The sequence below is a fragment of the Strigops habroptila genome, chromosome 2, assembly GCF_004027225.2.
Source record: "Strigops habroptila isolate Jane chromosome 2, bStrHab1.2.pri, whole genome shotgun sequence".
Lineage (NCBI taxonomy): Eukaryota > Metazoa > Chordata > Aves > Psittaciformes > Psittacidae > Strigops > Strigops habroptila.
Genome location: NC_044278.2, coordinates 20,487,506 through 20,505,442, shown reverse-complemented (window position 1 = coordinate 20,505,442; position 17,937 = coordinate 20,487,506). Strand labels below are relative to the sequence as shown.

The 17,937-nt window shown below is 43.6% G+C and overlaps 1 protein-coding gene across 2 annotated transcripts; it reads right to left on the bottom strand.

The window, feature by feature from the left end:
• Positions 1-6,294: 6,294 nt before the first annotated feature.
• Positions 6,295-17,299, bottom strand: SFT2D2 (SFT2 domain containing 2). 2 transcript variants are annotated; one of them, XR_003989931.1, is made up of 9 exons: positions 17,082-17,299; positions 15,555-15,641; positions 15,155-15,240; positions 14,017-14,098; positions 11,991-12,026; positions 11,836-11,891; positions 11,054-11,083; positions 10,235-10,337; positions 6,295-9,092 (listed from the first exon to the last, which is right to left on the bottom strand). XR_003989931.1 is itself a non-coding variant. In XM_030475653.1 (8 exons), exons 1-8 carry the CDS (start codon positions 17,142-17,144, stop codon positions 10,298-10,300), a joined length of 480 nt encoding a protein of 159 aa, XP_030331513.1. In that variant the 5' UTR covers positions 17,145-17,299; the 3' UTR covers positions 6,295-10,297. The 2 variants fall into 2 exon arrangements, 1 of the variants encoding a protein (XP_030331513.1); XM_030475653.1 differs by having other exon boundaries at positions 6,295-10,337.
• Between the last annotated feature and the right edge of the window lie 638 nt (positions 17,300-17,937).

The following is a 17,937-nucleotide window of genomic DNA, read 5'->3' as shown; positions in this document are numbered from 1 at the left end:
TTCTTTCTAAAAGATGAAATGACTTGGTGGGTCACTGATGGGATTTATAAAGACAAGAAAACGTCTGGCAAACTTCATAAAATGGGATTTAAGTTAAATCAGGCTCAACAGATCTTGCCATTAAAAAACCTGAGAGAGCTACCATCTACCTGAGCAGCAAGAGCCAGAGCTTGTTGATCTTATTTGTGTTGTATAGCACCTTATTTGGCAACTAGTCCTACATGGAGTAAGGATACTAGCTGAAAGTCCTCAGAACTGCCCAGCTGCAGGTGTGCAGCAATGTGGTGTTCTGCAGAATAGGAGACTTTAGGAGAGTGCCCTCAATTCCCAGCAACCTCAGCACCATCGGAAGGTGCAAGCCAGACAGGTCTGAGGTATTTTTACATCTGGGTAATCCCAATCATGCTACTTTCAAACTTCACAGTCTAACACATCTTCCCTGTCTTCTTTCCAGCCTTTATATACCTCTTAAAATTGTCAAGTCATAACAAAATTACCTATATTACTCTATCAGTCAACTCACCTTCTGAGTTACACTAGAAGGTGTCAGATAGCAACTTCTAGTTAATATCCAGCCCACTTTCACTGCTGAACAACTGAAGAATGTACTTTAAAATCTGTAGGATATTTAGATAGCACACTCGGAAGTGTGCCACATTGCATTTGGAAAAATAACTGCATCTCAGGTAGTGTTTTTGTGTAACATGCAGTATGTTTATGTTTGGGTTTTCCCTTCCAAATGCTCAGAGGAGAAGCTACTACTGTAATCTCTCCCTGCATGTGATCAAATGGTGTAGTAAATGCATAGGAGACTATGTAAGACAGGTTTTAGTTTCATTATATTATAAACGTAAATAAACACAGAAATCAGAGCTGGTTGAGGTACCGGGTATTTTAATTCAACTTCAGTTTTTCAGACAGCTCTAAAACAAATACATCTGTATTATTTTGGGATTATTATTTTTAAGTTGAAGCCCTATTTCCACACAGATTTTTTTAGAATTAGTTGCTCAGAAATCAGGTGATTCAAAGTTGAGGCAAGTAAAGAGACAGTACTTCATAAAAGTAGTAATATGTCAGTAGTTACACACAGTTCTTTCTATAGACAAATAAAAAGGGAAGCAGCTTGGTTTTCAGAAGTACTGACTGCCCATCTCTCCCACAAGGCTTCAAGTGCAGTGATACCAGATGAGAGCCTGTGAAAACCAAATCCAGTCTGCTGTCCTCAAGTTGCTTAGAGCTTAAAGGAAATCAAGAGTATGCACAAAATTGGCAACAGTTCACGATGCTGGAAGGGTTTCAAAATGAGGCAGTGAAACACTGTCTCACCAGCAGCCACTGGTGAATTGCTAGAGACAAAGAATATGCTCAACAAAGATGGACTGGAAGTGGAGACAGCCACAAAGCAAAACAAAGGGTGGTCCTGCTCTGAGCGCATTGCTTGCCCAAAGCACTCCTGGGGCACAGCTGTGGAGCAGGAAGTGTATGGTGGAAGGAATAGACAATGGACCCATTCCAGTAATGGGCTGGGAGACAAGTGTTTCATCGGTAAGACTGGATTTTTTACAGCTAGTGTCCCTAAGGGAGAAGCATGAAGGCATTTGCTTTGGAGTACCATACCAAACTTTGCATCCTGCACAATAATAAAATGCACTTTCAGATACTAAAAGTAAGTTACACTCGGGTGTTCATGTTTTCACTCACACAAGGTGCATGATGCTCCAAAGTCTTGTATCCCAGAGAAGAACAAACAACAAAACACCCCAAAACACAAATCTCTTAAAATATCTGGCTTTCATACGGTTTGAATTTTAGTTTCATAACTGTGTTACCATAGCTTAGGATGCCTCCAACCACAAAATTTTCCAAAATGAGAGTAGTTACCCGTGGTTGGCTTGTGGGAATAGCCCAATTGCTATTTTCGGTGGGGGGAAGGGTGTTTCAGCTGTAAGAGTTCAGATTAAGAGCAATTTGTGATGTATGTAGGTGGGTTATTTCTTGGGCTAGAAGTTAAAGCTCCCTGAACCTGACATTCGAAGAAAAGGTAGCTGCACTTAAAGTAATACGGTGATGAGGTGACTGAAAATCATTGCCACCACACATGGGACAGAGCAGGGCCAAAGGACAGAAGACTATTTATTACCCGTTTTGCACTTGTCTCCTGTTTAATTAAATGAGCAAATCAGTAGGGGCATCGGAGGGAGCAGAGGATGCTTCTAAAAAACCTGCAATGTTGTAAACTTTCCCTGAAACTCAGTGGGGAGAGCTGGGCTCTTCTGAGCAGGGATCAGACTCCTCGTGGCTCATGGCCAGTCAGAACTAACCCTTACTAGTTATAAAGGCAAGTTATGAAAACACTCAGAATCACCTCCAGCCATGACCAGGATTTACTAATAACAATGAGTGACTTGTATTTTTAAATGAAGCAATGAGGGCTGGGGAGAGCAGTGAAAGAACAATCCTGCAACACTTACTGACACTAGAGTTTATTCCCCAAGTTACAGCAGGAAAAAGCAAGGTGTTATTTTCGACTTTCTAATTAAGCTCATTCTAAAACCCTCCTGGCCACCAGCTGGCGAGATACAGCAGAAAGAAAAAAACAAAGCCAAGAAAAAATGTAATTAAAGAGGCCTTCCTTGCCTTGACATTGGATAGCTGTTGTTTTGGCCTTTAGGTGCATGTTTCCAAATAAAGGCAGCCCTTTATGATCAGATGAAATTGCAGAGAACACCACTCACTCTTTCCATCTCTAAAGCTCCAAGTAAAGCATTCAAACAACTAACCCCCCTCTGAACATTTAGTCCCAACAACACAGGGAAACGTAACCTCCATCACCATGACACTCCCAGGAAATCAACACCTATCAACTACCATGGAATAATTAAGAGAGGATAAAAAGACAGCTGCTTTCCTTCTGGTTTTTAATCATGGATCCAGCCCCTTAAGAGATTGCTAGGCTAGAAGAGTCTTAGAGAAGATTAGCCTTTTCATTAATGTCAGGGGTGAGGGGACACTTTCAATAACTTCCACCAGGTAGGTTTCTAGCAGTGAGGCAGGCAGCTTGTTCGAGTAGTACCTCCCTGCCTGGTGCTGTAATTGAGATTATAACTGAGATTAATTCTGAGCCCAGAAAGCATGGGAGGCTTTCCAGAGCAACCTGTTTAACAAAAAAAAAAGGGGGGGGGGGGGGAAGGTGGAGAATATCATAGAACGGTTTGGGTTGGAAGGGACCATAAAGATCATCTAGTTCTAACCCCCCGCCATGGGCAGGGACACCTCACACTAAACCAAGATGCTCCAAGCCCTGTCCAACCTGGCCTTGAACACTGCCAGGGATGGGGCAGCCACAGCTTCTCTGGGCACCCTGTGCCAGGGCCTCAGCACCGTCTCAGTAAAGAATTTTAAATAATGATTTTAAATAATGCTGATGTAGTATAGTGGGTTGGCCCTGGCTGTCCCCAGGTGCCCACCAAAGCTGCTCTATCGCTCCCTTCCTCAGCTGGACCAGGGAGAGAAAACAGAAGGTTAACGGGTTGAGATAAGGACAGAGAAAGATCACTCAGCAATTAGGTCACAGGTAAAACAGAATTGACTTGGGGAAATTAGTTTAATTTATTACCAATCAAGTCAGAGCAGGGAAATGAGAAATAAAACTAAATCTTAAAAATACCTTTACCCCACCCCTTCCTTCTTCCCAAGCTTAGCTTCCACTCCTAAGTTCTTCTCCCTTGCAATGATGCAGGAGGTCAGGGAATGGGAGTTGTGGTCGGTCTGTTAGGCATTGTCTGTTCCTCCTTCCTCTTCAGGGGAGGACTCCTCGCACTCTTCCCCTGCTCCAGCATGGGATCCCTCCCACAGGAGACAGTTCTCCATGAACTTCTCCAATGTGAGTCCTTCTCACAGGCTGTGGTTCTTCATGAACTGCTCCAGTGTGGGTCCCTTCCACGGGGTGCATCCTTCAGGAACAGACTGCTCCACTGTGGGTCCCTCCCATGGGGTCTCAAGTCCTGCAGCAAACCTGCTCCAGCGTGGGCTCCTCTCCCCATGGATCCACAGGTCTGGCCAGGAGCCTGCTCCAGCATGGGCTTCCCACAGGGTCACAGCCTCCTTCAAGCATCCCCCTGCTCTGGCGTGGGATCCTCTGTGGGCTGCAGGTGGAGATCTGCTCCTCCATGGGCTGCAGAGACACAGCCTGCCTCAGCATGGTCTGCACCATGGGCTGCTCTGGCACTTGGAGCACCTCCTCCCCTCCTTCACTGACCTTGGTGGCTGCAGAGCTGTTTCACGTATTCTCACTGTTCTCTTCCCCAGCTGCAATTGCACAGGTTTTCCCCCCCTTCTTAAATACATTATCCCAGAGGCACTGCCACCATTGCTGATGGGCTTGGCCTTGGCCAGCAGTGGGTCCATCTTGTAGCCAGCTGGCATTGGCTCTATCAGACATAGGGAAAGCCGTCAGCAGCTCCTCACAGAAGCCACCCCTGTAGCTGCTCCGCTACCAAAACCTTGCCATGCCAACCCAGTACACGTAGTCAGGCTGGTGATAAATGTTAGTTAGTTTTAAGCAATAATTATACTTTACCCTAATTTGTTTTTCCTGCTTGAAGATCTTCAGTGCCATCTCCAGACATGGATTAACACCTAGAGCAAGAAATTCTTCCTGTCCCCATTTTGAAGATGAGAAAGGAATAAAAAAAGATAAGAAATTTAAGAGAATCTAAACAAACTTTTAATTTTTATTTACAACAGCTCAGAACAAAATTAATAGGTCCAGTGTTCATATTCAGGAAATCAAAATGCGCTTTTGACTTGGATGTGTAAGTTAAAGCTTTTTGTTAACTACAAGAGTTAACACATTACAAGTATAACTGGGCTGAGGCATTTGATTCTCTGAGAAGTGGTGAGCCTGTCACATCCTGTTACAACTGGAAAACTCAGGAGTACCTGCCCATGGTAAACTAACTTGTTTTCACTCCACTAGTTGGAAGTAACAGCACTTTAAGAGCTGCCATGAGATCACTTCGGCCAGCCAATACTTTGGATGTACCATTTTTACACCATGCCAGTGTCACTCCACACTTGCTTCTGCAGAGATTTTAAAAGCACAAACTCTTAGGAATAACCTCTCTTATAGGTGCCACAAGGGAAACAAAGAAAAACTTAAAAGGGTTTCAAATAGGGTAGTTTAAAATATCAATCCCAAAGATTGGCAGCTTAGATATACTATTCCATCTCTAACTCATCAGAACCTTTCTGAAGAAAAGTGAGAAAACAGGGGATTTTTTTCCCTTTAGGCACATCCAGCTCTTCATGGCTGGGCACTTACAAGCCTGTACCCCCACTGATACAGCAACCAAGACTCAGCTCAACAGGAAAGGTACAAGTGAGGAAAGGAAATAAATACCAACCCTCAACTTTGAGCTCCTTGCATCCATGAAATACCCTCTCTTGCAAATCAGACCTTGTGGAAGGAGAAGGGAAAGGGGCGGATAAGTACAGCAGCCTTCTGAAAGTCTTGCCACTGAATTTGAATGTGGTTTTGACAACGCTGCTGCAATATTTATCAATGGCTTCAGGGACCAGATGCTGTAGCACAGCCAATGAACCCTTTCAGATTATTTCCAAGGAGCAAAGTCATCTACAGAATACACCTTCCCCAGAGAGCAGCTGATCATTCGTTGCTTAGATATTTCAAATAAAGATTTCATTTTTTTTTAAATCATTCAGGTATTAAGTTCAACAGCTTTGTTGTTATGCAGGAGGCTGAACTAGGCAAGCAAAACAGCTTTAAGCTATTAAATATGGAAAGGATTTATTGCCCTTTAGGACTCAGATTCATAGCTACCTTGATATGAAGTAGATGGATCAACCTCTCCTGACAGTCTTTGGATGCTCTGACCTTTTCAAGAAGATAAAATACAAGGTTTCTGCATTACAGGAAGACAAGTGGCTGCTTCTATTTCAAATACAACTTTAGAGTTTCTTGTAGGACAGAAATTTCCATTTTGTGAGCTTTGAGACAGAGCTTGCTTAGAAGAACAATAAAAAAAAGTAACTGAACACACAGTGTCCCCCAGCACACAAGCCTCACCGCCACCCTTGCAAAAAAAAATGCAACTGCCTGGGTTTGCCCTGTCAATCAGATCAAAGTTTAATGTACTCTGAACAGCCCAATGCACAGCCCCGTTACACTGCCAAGGAATACTGAAACAACAGCAAGTGTTCAGGTACGTAACGGGCACAAACTCAAACAGAAATGCTTTTTGAAAGTTTTTTAAAAGAATCATTGTATCTTAACTCTACTTTTAACACACATTCATAACTCACTGGCTTTTTACTTCCAGTGTACATCAGTGTTCAGTGTGTTTATTCCACAAAGAGGCACATTGCTTCATAACTCTCACCTTTGCTGACAGAATAGCATCAGGAATTATTTGCTCTGTAGCATGGACTAAGCCAATATTTTGTTGGCACATCTAGGTTGACTCTTGAGGAAAATAAATAAGAAATAATAAAAATATCATCCCCACCTTAACAAATCTAGTTGTGCCAACCAGTTGTCTATGTGCATGAAGATATGCCAGTAAGCATTTGGTTGAGCTAGACACATGCTGGGTGAAACAGCCGCGCTGCAGTGGTGCTTCTGCAGATCCCCTCGCTTCCTTTGCTGTGTACACAAGACCATCACTTTAAACAACAAAGCCAAAAACCAAGAAAACAAAGAAGCCAACCAATAAACCAACCCACAGCAATTCCAGTATCATCTGCAGAATCAGCACCATTAAACACTTCACATTAACCATAAGAACAATTCATTTAATGCAATGACAACTTTATTGAAAGGGAAAAAACCCAGCACTTGTAAGTAAAGCTTTCACTTCATTACAGAGAAGGTTTTAAATTAGGAAAAAGATAGTTTATCAAAAATCAAACAGTGTAAATACATAGAAAAGGCGTAACAGCAAACAGAATCAGTACAAACAGTACAAAATTTTGTAGAGAATTTGAGAGTTTGGTTTTTATTTCACAAAAAAATTCCACAGCTGTTAAAAACATTTAGTGTTGTCACATTACAGTGAGGCTTGTGGTTTTAAGAAAATCCATCATTTCTGTGCTTTCTGTTCTACGTGGTCAGTATTTGGTATGGTTGTAAACATCCGTATTTAAGACAAAGGTGTTTATCGTCATCCTCCTCCTCAGATTTGAGAATATACAATAACAGTGATCTTACTTTCATTGCTGTGATTAAGTACCAAAACTAAGCAAGAACCATTCTCAGAAATTCAGAGGCTCTTTCAATCTCTAGCACACAGCACGAGGGGATGGGCTTCAAGTGCCCACACTGCTCCATGAGGCAGTTCCCAGAACATGAGTTTCTAACTGCATGTAAGCAACAGTGCCATGAGCCTCCAAATACATGGCAATGCCAGCTGCAGTCTACCCACAGGTAGACTGTCATCCTGCACTGAGCTGGAAGCCACCCCATGGCAGAGTCTCTGTCCTCCTCCAAACTTGCATTGTAAGTATTCATACACAAAGCCTAACACGCTTTTTTGAAACATGGTTTCTTAAAACAGTTTCAACTTGGTGCAGGAATTTCTTCCTTTGTTCCTCATAAACAACCTTATTACTGTAAATACTAAACAGGATGAAATTGTTGCCATCACTGTCACACCACCTCAGACAGTACCAGCTTTCACAATGGACTCCATCGCAAAAAACAGCAAAACTTTGAACTAATGAAAAATCCCTACATTTCAATGTATAGAATGTCAGTACTTTGGGAACAGATGACCACCACCCTCCCCATGTCCATTTCGACTACATCTGGAAAGTCAGCTGATCCCAGATGTGCACATTTCATGCTAGAACGGTGTGCTAAGGCTGCTCGGTTAAGGTTACGTTATCTGTACCGCAAAAAGTAAAAAAGAAGCGGATAGCCAAGTTGACCAACAGTGAGGCTGGGTGAAAAGTGCTTCCTGGTAGAACACCAAACCCTGCCGAGATGGGCATCCAACATCATAAAGTTTCTTTAGGAAAGTCAGCCTTGAGTTAAGCGCTGTAGGCAGCTGAGCAAGGACTTTGGGAAGGAAGGAGCTTTGTGATTTAAACAAACATCTCTATTTGCAGTAGAGTGCACACAACAAACATTCCTGCCTTGAAGGACATTGAGATAGAAAGCTAGAGAGAGCTTCAGAAATGCCCACCATGCACTGTGTCAAGCAGATAACCAAAGCTGATGATACCAAAACTTAACACAAGGTAGTTTTAATAAGACAAATAAAATGTGGTATAATGGTATAATCTAATTCAGATTTAAAGTGATTGAGAGGGAGCATTCGTATATTAGTTTACTCCCTGATTATGTAAAAATCACACAAAAGTATTTTAACAAAGTGGAAACATTTTTTGCTGCTAATCTTGGCAATAGTCTGAACACAACTATTTAAGTGAGTAAGAATGTGAAGAGTTTTGTTCTGATAGAGGAGATAATTTAAATCAAAACCGCTTGTTGATGAAGCAACAAACCCTGAGTATGTTTCACATATTGGCAAGAGCATGGTGAGTCTCTCCTACCATCTGACCTTCACAAGAACAGAATACAACATGAAAGGGCAAATTAAGCCCTACTGGCACTCTAGTGATCCTTATGTCTTTGCATCTCTCCTTGGGTTCCCTTCCTTTAAGGGCACAATTGCTTAGCCTCATGTGGAGGCTAAAATCAAGTCAAGATTTGTTCTTCTCTCTTACTGAATAAAAGGCTGCAGAGCTGGAATTACAGCTTTAAAAAGGATATGGGGGCGGGGGGGGAATAATCCGTTTAAGTTTACCCACTGCCACTAGGTAGTTTCCTAAATTTCCTTGTAAGTGGTTGTGCTCACAACAGTCAGCTAAAAGGTTCCAGTTAGCAAGCATGCAAGTTGAAAAACTAATCTTCAGCATACCCAATTCTAGCGTTCTTCTAGAGGAACTGCTAGGGAGACAGCGTGCCACAATCCTGCACAATCTGAAGTATTCAAAAAGAGAAGTCAAATTCCATTATGTTGACTGCTGCTGAGCCTGGAACGATTATCTGAGTTAATGTAATTTCCCTGGAGAGGGGAAAAAGAAATAATGTATGCTATACTCATAGCATTTTCCAGGAACACCCAGAGATGTTAAAACTAAAGAAAGATTGGAATGTAAAAGGCATCAGGGTTGCATTTCAGTTGCCCTTATACAAAGGAATTCTGTAAACATTATCAAAGTCCTAATAAAAGATTAACATGGGTTTTCTGACAGATGTAAATTAGGTTTTGAATCTACTACCCGATAAAAAAAGACACACATCAGTTTAGATATTTGTTGTAGACCAGTCAGGGAAAATTAGTATCAGTATTCTTTAATTCCCCAGTCTCTCTTGGGCATTTAACTAAGCCTTCCCACAAATTCTCTCTCAGTTTATGTATCATGCCCTCAGCTTCGCACTGCTTCTACGTTACAGCTGAGGGAGAAGAAAAGCACCTTGCTTCATGTGAAAAAATTCAGTTTCCTACTGGGTCTCTATTGCCATTAGCTCTAAGGAAGTCAAAGAACTTGGGTTCCTGGTGGCCGAAAAAATTCTAACCTTATTTTGCATGTGCTTTTCCTAAGGAACAAGTTTTAACAGATGAAAAATGTCCCTTCCATGTATTTTAAGGAAGCATTATCAGTCTAAAGTGAAAATACTTCTTTAAAAATACAAATATTTCACACTTACTCCCAAACAGTCTTCTCATTTAGAATTAAGTATTTTAGAAGTCTCATAAACCTAAAATTTTGCAAGAGAGGAAGGAAAAAAAAAAGAATACCAATATTCCATTATCCAAGGCAAACAGTGCAGAGAGTGACATAAGGCTCTTCAAAAAAACCCCAAGTTGTCATAACAAATCAGTTGGCAACTGGTTTTCTTGAAAAAGAAATCCTCTAGCCTGGCATAGTCCCATCAGAGTCCAGGTCTCCATTTTACAGACTTCACATATTACTTTTTCAAAATCAAACAAACACATGATTTTACATAAGAATTATCATATCAAATTCTGGATCTCTGCCCAGTTCTTCTGCCAGACTGAACTTCATTTGATCACTAGCACCATGTCCTACAGACACCATCGCTCAGAAAACCAAGCAATTGCATAAGCTGGATTTAACACAAGGAGCTTCTAACAACAAGGTAAAAGGCACATATTTAAGACAAACGTAGGAAAATACATACACAGTGATCTTTACATAGTTCTGCTGTGCTTCCTAGAACTTTGTGAAGCATCCAGTATTCCTGTTAGGACAGACAGACCGAAATACATTTCTTCACAGCATCCCTACAGGCAGAAGAAAGGAATAAAACAAAACAGTCACCTCAGTTACGCTGCTTGATGAGACTCATTCCATGCTGCCACCACTGCCACTGAAGACTTTAAAGACCAGCTGACCACGTATGAATTGCACTTACATAATTTGCATGACCACATGAATACATTAGAGACAAGTGAGTCTGCTCACTGTCCACCCACCCAGCTGCACTGGGGGTGACACCTGTATTGAGGCAGTGCTGATGGAGCAGGATGGGGGAGAACATGAAAAAAGGTGCACAGAAGAATGGATTATCTAGTAGTATTCTGGACCAACATTTAGGCCTTCCGAAGGCAAGGCTTAAGTTCAGTGTGTGATGACACACATATTTTTAAATGGGAAGCCCTCTCATTTTGTTACATCTGTGTTCTCCCACTAGAGAAGATGCTCAGTTTCATTTTCAGGTTCAACTACATGTATTTCCTCTCCCTAAAACATCACCATGGAAAAACTTCGAAAGCCATACATTACAATGCTTCTACAAACAAATCTTCTGTATCGTTACATCAGCGTTCAAGGCTGGGTTGGATAAGACTTTGAGCAACCTGGTCTAGTGGAAGGTGTTCCTGCCTGTGGCAGGGGGCTTGGAACTAGGTGATCTTAAGGTCCTTTCCAACCCAAACCATTCTGTGATTCTATGATTAAACCTCAAGATAACAAAAAGTAAGGGAGTAGGGAAGCTTACCGTGCATATGGTATGAAGGAAATGCTGTACCTAAGATGAAAGATTTTTTAAAGTTACTCTTTATGTCAGATTTTAGTAAGAGTCACAAACACGAACAACTCTTCCAATGCTCTAAACAGGCAACTGCAAGATAAAGCTTCATTTTGGTCATACGAGTTTGTGAGCACCAGGAAGTCGTATCCTTGCAAGTCATCTTACCCAACCAGGTTGTGAAACACTATGGCAAAAGCAGGGGACATACTGTAGAGGCATTTTAAACACAGTTCTCATGCACCTAATATTCTTCATGCTCCATCACCTACAGGCAGGTAAGGGCTGGCTAGATCATATCAGCTGCTGTACTACTGTGACATTACACAGAGCATATGTTAACTTAAAGAACACTGACACTTGATTTGATTAGCATATCTAAATCTTTTAACAAGAAAATTCAGGAGAGTGTAAAATACCAGGAATCCCAGACAGTAAGCAACAAACTGACTGAAAAGGGAAAGAAAAACAAAAGGCAGGTTTACCTCAAGCTGAGAGAAACTGAACACTTTCTAAGGAACTTCTGCAGAAATGGAGCTCTGAGCTCCATCTCTAAAGCCTATGAAATGGCATGAGAAACCAAGAAGAGAGAACAACTCAGCTCCTCACTCATGCATTGTCTTGCACCAAGGGGAATGGTGAGGTAAAAATTCTCCTTCCCTCAACTCACATAAGGTCAAAAGCCACTCAAAATTCAGCTACTGATGTTAGGTGCAATAGAAAATGAAGTGTGTGGAGAAGAAATCACTTACCATGCCAAAGCAAAAAACTGTAAGATGCAGAAAAGGAGCGCGAGTCCTTCCTTATGCTACTGGAGGAGAAGGGGGGAGGAAGGACACAACAGCATAAGAATCTTATTTTTTAAGTATACTCCAGTTATATATACATATAGGACTCAAGTACTCACCCAGAAAGCAGAGCATAGTGTTAGTATGAGACACAACTAGAAGAAAAGAAAAAATTTCTATTAAACATAGAAACAACTCCAGTTTTTATAGATATTGTAACATGGTAACAGGTTCCTCCACAGAGACAGAAACAGATTACACCGTTTCGTAGTTTTATCCAATCCTGCATAAAAATTCCCCTTATTTAAAATGCTCCTGCTATTACATTTCTGAAGTAAATTAAAGCAATGAGGAAATATCAGCCTGATACCTCTGGAAAATAATCTTATGGCTGCAAAGGGACAAGAGGAAGCGGTTCCTACACTTCTTTTGCAACATCAGCAGGTCCCTGCTTCATCCCACACACTTGTTGGTGTCACAGTTATACACCACGCTGCATCGTTTTGCCTAAGACTTTCCAATTATAACTAGTCTTTCTGTTTCTGTACATGCCACATTTCCTGTTGATTCTCAAGGTTACCAAGTGGTTGAAGTTATGCCATTAGTTAATTCTTACCAATTAAAAATACACTACACTTACAAGAACTTTCAGATACTTCATAGCTCTCCTGTTTAGTATTAAGTCCAGCACAGCCATTCAAACAAGCACTTTTTGGGTTTTGTTTCTTTTTGAGCTGCACTGTGTTTTTACTACAGTTAAAACCTTAGGGGGAGAAGGCCACTCTGGACTATTTTCTGTTTTAACAGGAGCATCCTTTTAGTTCACGTTTTCATTTTCAGTTTAAGACATGACAGCTCATTTGGCTATAACAGATGGTCATACTTGGTCTTCCTTCATCAACATCTAACAGCCTTTCAATACACATGTACCATTGTGCTCCTAAAGATTATAATGTGCATTTTTCTGCTTGAGTAAAAAAAGATCTAGTACTGCATATTCAAAACAGTAACACACACAATGCCAAAAAAATCATACACTTCACCTCAACCACAACTATTGACATTAAACATAGTTTTTCCATTAGTTTTAAGGTGGTGATTTGGATATTGGTTTAAATACTACATCCTACATCTAACAACTGGCTTTATTCCAGTGAACAACATTCCAGGCATTCTCCTCGCTCCAGGCATCCTAAATGCATACAAGACAAACACTCCCCACAGTAGGCTTCTTGCTTGCTGCTGATCCGACAGCAAACAGTAAATTTCTCAAGCTCTATCAGTTGCCTGCAGCCTCTCTGGGTGTTTAAACAGAAAATAGGAAGCCCTGATGTCTACCAAACACTCTGAAGACATTCACACTGAAAATGGCAGGGCAGTTTTAAGCAAGTTTAAACCACCTTCCAGATGTTAGACTCTCCAAGAGAAAATGGGAAAGTTGAAAAGACCAAAAAGCACATGCACTTTGAACGAGTCTGAAACTTGGGAGCAACACACACAGTAGAAGGTTGGTTAGAATTCCCAGCTTCCAAAGATAAAAAATAATTCCAAGGGCTGACTTCAGCTGAAGCCACCAGCCAACTGGGATGATTTCTGTATTTTTAATGCAAGGTGACCAGGGCACCCCCAGTTGCTTTGTCAGGAAATGACAATTATCAAGGTAGAAATACCTACACAACTCTTTAAAGCACATCAGGTAGAATTTAAAAAGGCAAACTTACACAAAACAGAGTATCTAACAACTTCCATAGTCCAACTTCTTTCTAAAAAGTAGTTTTGCATCTTTCATGTTTTAAGCAACATGAAAATAGGATGTTGTGACCTCAAGCATCCTCAAAATGCATGTGCATGGTTCACACGTGCCAGCCACAAACAATTCTCATTAAGCAGCATAATAACCTGGCTTCAGCTCAGTCTTTCATAATAGGAAGGTGGTTTTCTGGTGCTACACATACCTTTCTACTACAGCAGATGTGCAGGATGTTTGATGTTTTAAGGAAAAAACAACAACAAAAAAACCCCAGCAAACTAAAACACCACTCACACACACATCTTGAGATGTTAGATCAATGCATGTGAAAGGACTGTACAATGGAAATTGTTTAAAGGTTAGCATGAGTTAAAACAGATTCCTTTGACACTTACTAGCATAACAACAGTAGCAATCAAACGCGTAGGGTCAAACATCCTTTTCAATTGTTCCATTGGTCCCATAAGAAAAAGAGTGCTGTGGAAAACAAAACAAGGTGAACACAGAGGTAGAAAGGCAAGAGTGAAACTAGGTAAGATTCCTTATTAAGGAGGGTTATTTTGTTAAATTCTCTGCTGTCATATGGGGCAAAGAAAAAGGATATACAATAAGACAAAATCATTCCTGCTTTTCTCTGTGCAAGGTATTTAATCTATAATTTTATTCACACTTGTTCAGTTACAGTTAACTAAGCAGAGCAAAACTACTAAGCCAGAAGCATAGGTCAAGGTCAGCTTCAACTAGATCATTCGTAACAGATGCTTTTTTAACCTGCTCTTCAAAACCCCCAGCCACAGAAGCTCTGCATGGATTGCCAGTAATCCAGCTCAATTCCTCTACGTAAAGGGCTGTTTTCAGGCCTGGATCCATTCTCTGATCCCTTACCAGATCCGCAGCCCTCATTTAAGAGCCATGGTGACAGATACTGCATGAATTATAGAAGGTGAAAGTTTTATCTAAGGTGATATTTCTGCCTCATATACTATGTTATTCTGCCTCATTACTATACTATTTCCAGTTCCATCCCTTGTGATTTCTAACATCTTGCTAAGCTTCCTCACTCTCAGACAGTTGTGTCTGTCAAAGTCGGAGGCGCTACGCTTCAGGAACCTCAATGGCCATGAAGGCTTATCAAACACTCCTACGCTGACAGACTGCCCCAGATATATTCACCACAACACACAGAACATTACCACATGCAAAATGGCAAAGAGTTCTTCTATCTTGGGGGTGGGGTGGGGGTGGGAAACAACAATAAAATAAAGAAAACCCTCAATGCTCAAAGCATGAGCTTGATTCTTCTTTACTGATGAGTAACTCCTGCCTTGAATAACAATAACAAAACACATTACCATTTCAGGGCATTATTGGGGAAATACTGTTCTTTAAAATTCAGCAACAAGACCATGATCTACATAAGCAAATGTTGTCACACAAATGCAACAGTTTCTACCACTTATGCACCCTCCCCTAGAATTCTGCTTTAGCTTCTCATCTTTATTAGGGAGCTAATATAAATGCAAAGATTTTTACCTCCCAATAGATGCAATATTCCCCAGCGTATAAAACACTGCAAAGAGCAGCAGCCCTTTCACTGGTACCCACAGCAGACAACTACCCTAAAAAAGGAACATTGAGAGAGGGGGGGAAAAATTAATATTGTTTTTAAACTGCAAAATAAATATATCCAAGAAATGTCACAACACAAAAGAAGTCTTAGGAAAGCTTATACCCAAATTGCAGAATCATACACACACACGAGTAAATTGCATTTATTGCCATTCTTAAGAGTTAGATGCAATGCACTAACTGGAGCGGAGTCAGATGTCTTCTCGGAGACGCAGAAAAATTAAGCAGGAGCACACAGCAAGGCTGCAATTACTGGGGCTCCTGAGACTCAAGTATCAGGAGAGATCATGCAAAAAGTCCTTACCAAGAGCGAGAAGAGGCATCCTAGTGCAAAACAAGCAATGAAGCCTTTCACTCTGGTGCCCCAACTTAATGAAGTTGCATCAATAATCTAGAAATGTGGAGAAAAATAAAGAATGCAAGTTATCACTTATCGAGCTGTGAGAGCAAGTCCACGATGATAAGGATGATGACCAGGGGGCTGGAGGATCTCCCATATGAAGACAGGCTGAGAGAGTTGGGGCTGTTCAGCCTGGAGAAGAGAAGGCTGCGTGGAGACCTCATAGCAGCCTTCCAGTATCTGAAGGGGGCCTATAAGGATGCTGGGGAGGGACTCTTCATCAGGGACTGCAGCAGTAGGACAAGGGATAATGGGATAAACTTAAACAGGGGATGTTCAGGTTAGATATAAGGAAGAAGTTCTTTACTGTGAGGGTGGTGAGGCACTGGAACAGGTTGCCTAAAGAAGCAGTAAATGCTCCATCCCTGGCGGTGTTCCAGGCCAGGTTGGACAGAGCCTTGGGTGACGTGGTCTAGTGTGAGGTGGCCCTGCCCATGGCAGGAGGGATAGAACTAGATGATCTTAAGGTCCTTTCCAACCCTAACTATTCTACGATTCTATCGCTAACGCTAATAGATTTACTAACCTATTTATTAGGTTTACTACAAGATCTTGCCGCTATCAAGTCTGTAAATTCCCTCCAGATGCTAAACTGTTTCCCAGCTCCAACGGCGCCTCCGTTTCTGAGCACCCTCTTCAGCGGCCCGTAGGAAGCGGGGTGCCGCCAAGGGGCAGCCCCATCAGGGAGCCACCACCAGGAGCCCCCCCGCGGCTCCCGCCGGTCTGTACCCGCGCGGGGCTGCCCGTCCCGCCACTAGCGATGTTTTCTCTTTCGCTATTCCGCCAATTCCCCAAACGAACAGGCGGGGGCTGCTGCTTCATGGAATCACGGAACGCTTTGGGTGGGAAGGGACTTTGGAGATCATCTAGTTCCAACGCCCTGCCATGGGCAGGGACACCTTCCACTAGAGCAGGTTGCTCCAAGCCCCGTCCAACCTGGCCTTGAACACTGCCAGGGATGGGGCAGCCACAGCTTCTCTGGGCACCCTGTGCCAGCGCCTCAGCTCCCTCACAGGGAAGCAGTTTGAGTGGTCAGCGTCCCCGCCCACACGAAGCGCACGTTCCCATTCCTCCGCTTTACTTCCGTGCCCGGCTGGCGCAGGTTCGCTCGGGAGACCGAGCCACCGTCCCTCACACCCCCAGAAGCCAGGGCCCCTCTCCCGGCAGCGGCTGCTCGCGGGGTAAAACACGGGGGATTGTAAGAGTAAAGGCAGCTCCGCAGGAACCACCATCCCCGGCAGCGCCCGGCCGGCCCCGTCCCGGGAAGCCGGAAGCCCCAACGAGGGGCTGATGCGACACAGACCAGTCCCGCCGACGGCCGACCCGCGCCGAGGGGCGACCCAGGTCCTGCTCTCTCCGCCGCCCGGGGCCCTGGCGGGCAGTTCCCCCCCGCGAGGGCGGTAGGCAGGTGCCGAGGGCGCGGAGCGTTACCTCAGCCAGACCGCTCGGCTCTTCCGCGTCGTGGCCGCTCAGCACCCGCTTGAGCTTGTCCATGCCGCCCGCCTCGGCCCGCGCAGCTCAGCCCTGCACACGGACGGGCTGCTCTGCCCTTCCCCTCCTCAGGGACTACCAGCTCCAGCGTGCACCGCGCTACCTGCACGCCGCAGGTAGATGAAGGCGGACGGCGCCGGCGCGGAGGCTACTGGGGGATGCAGTCCGCGGGGCGGGGGAGGTGGCACCGCACCGGGCGGTGAGGGGCAGGAACCGGCCGCCTCCGGGGCGGTGCGAGGCGAGAAGTGCCGGTGAGTCCCCCTGGGGCGGGGGGGGGGGTGGTGCCCCGCCATCGCGGGGGCTGGGCGGGAGACGCTGAGAACGGTGGTGGGAATGGCGCGGCTGGTCCTGTGCCGCCCGGACACGGCAGCCGCCCTGCGCCGGCTCTCCTGGGGCAGGTGCGCGGATGCAAGCGAGATGGGGAAAGAGCAGCCCAGCGCCCGTGCCCAGGTTCACATGCTGGGGAGGGATTATCTTCGCAGTAACTCATACGCTTGGTTTGGGGTTTTTAAGAGACAGCAGGCACCCCCACTTTCCCCAAGAACCAGGGCTTTCTTAGTCTTCCAAGTGTTACCCGGCAATGAGGAAGTTAAGATTTTGTAAAGGACTACGTGTGTGAAAGCTTGGAAATCTTGCGTTTAGAATTGCAGGCAGCAAGGAAAACTAATGCTTCCTTACAAGCTCAAGACCACCCTTGAGGAGAGCTGGGTGGCTGATAGATGAACCAGCTGGATCATCAGCAGCGTAACAGCTAACTTCAGAAAGATAAGGCAGGCAGAAGTAATTTTGCAAAGCC

What these genes read in the sequence shown, in the direction of transcription:
- SFT2D2 (XM_030475653.1), bottom strand. Translation starts at nt 17,144, where the DNA reads ATGGACAAGCTCAAGCGGGTGCTGAGCGGCCACGACGCGGAAGAGCCG. An exon ending in GATGCCTCTTCTCGCTCTTG is followed by an intron (nt 15,241 to 15,554) that starts GTAAGGACTTTT and finishes TTCCTTTTTTAG; the next exon opens with GGTAGTTGTCTGCTGTGGGT. An exon ending in AATATTGCATCTATTGGGAG is followed by an intron (nt 14,099 to 15,154) that starts GTAAAAATCTTT and finishes TGTTTTCCACAG; the next exon opens with CACTCTTTTTCTTATGGGAC.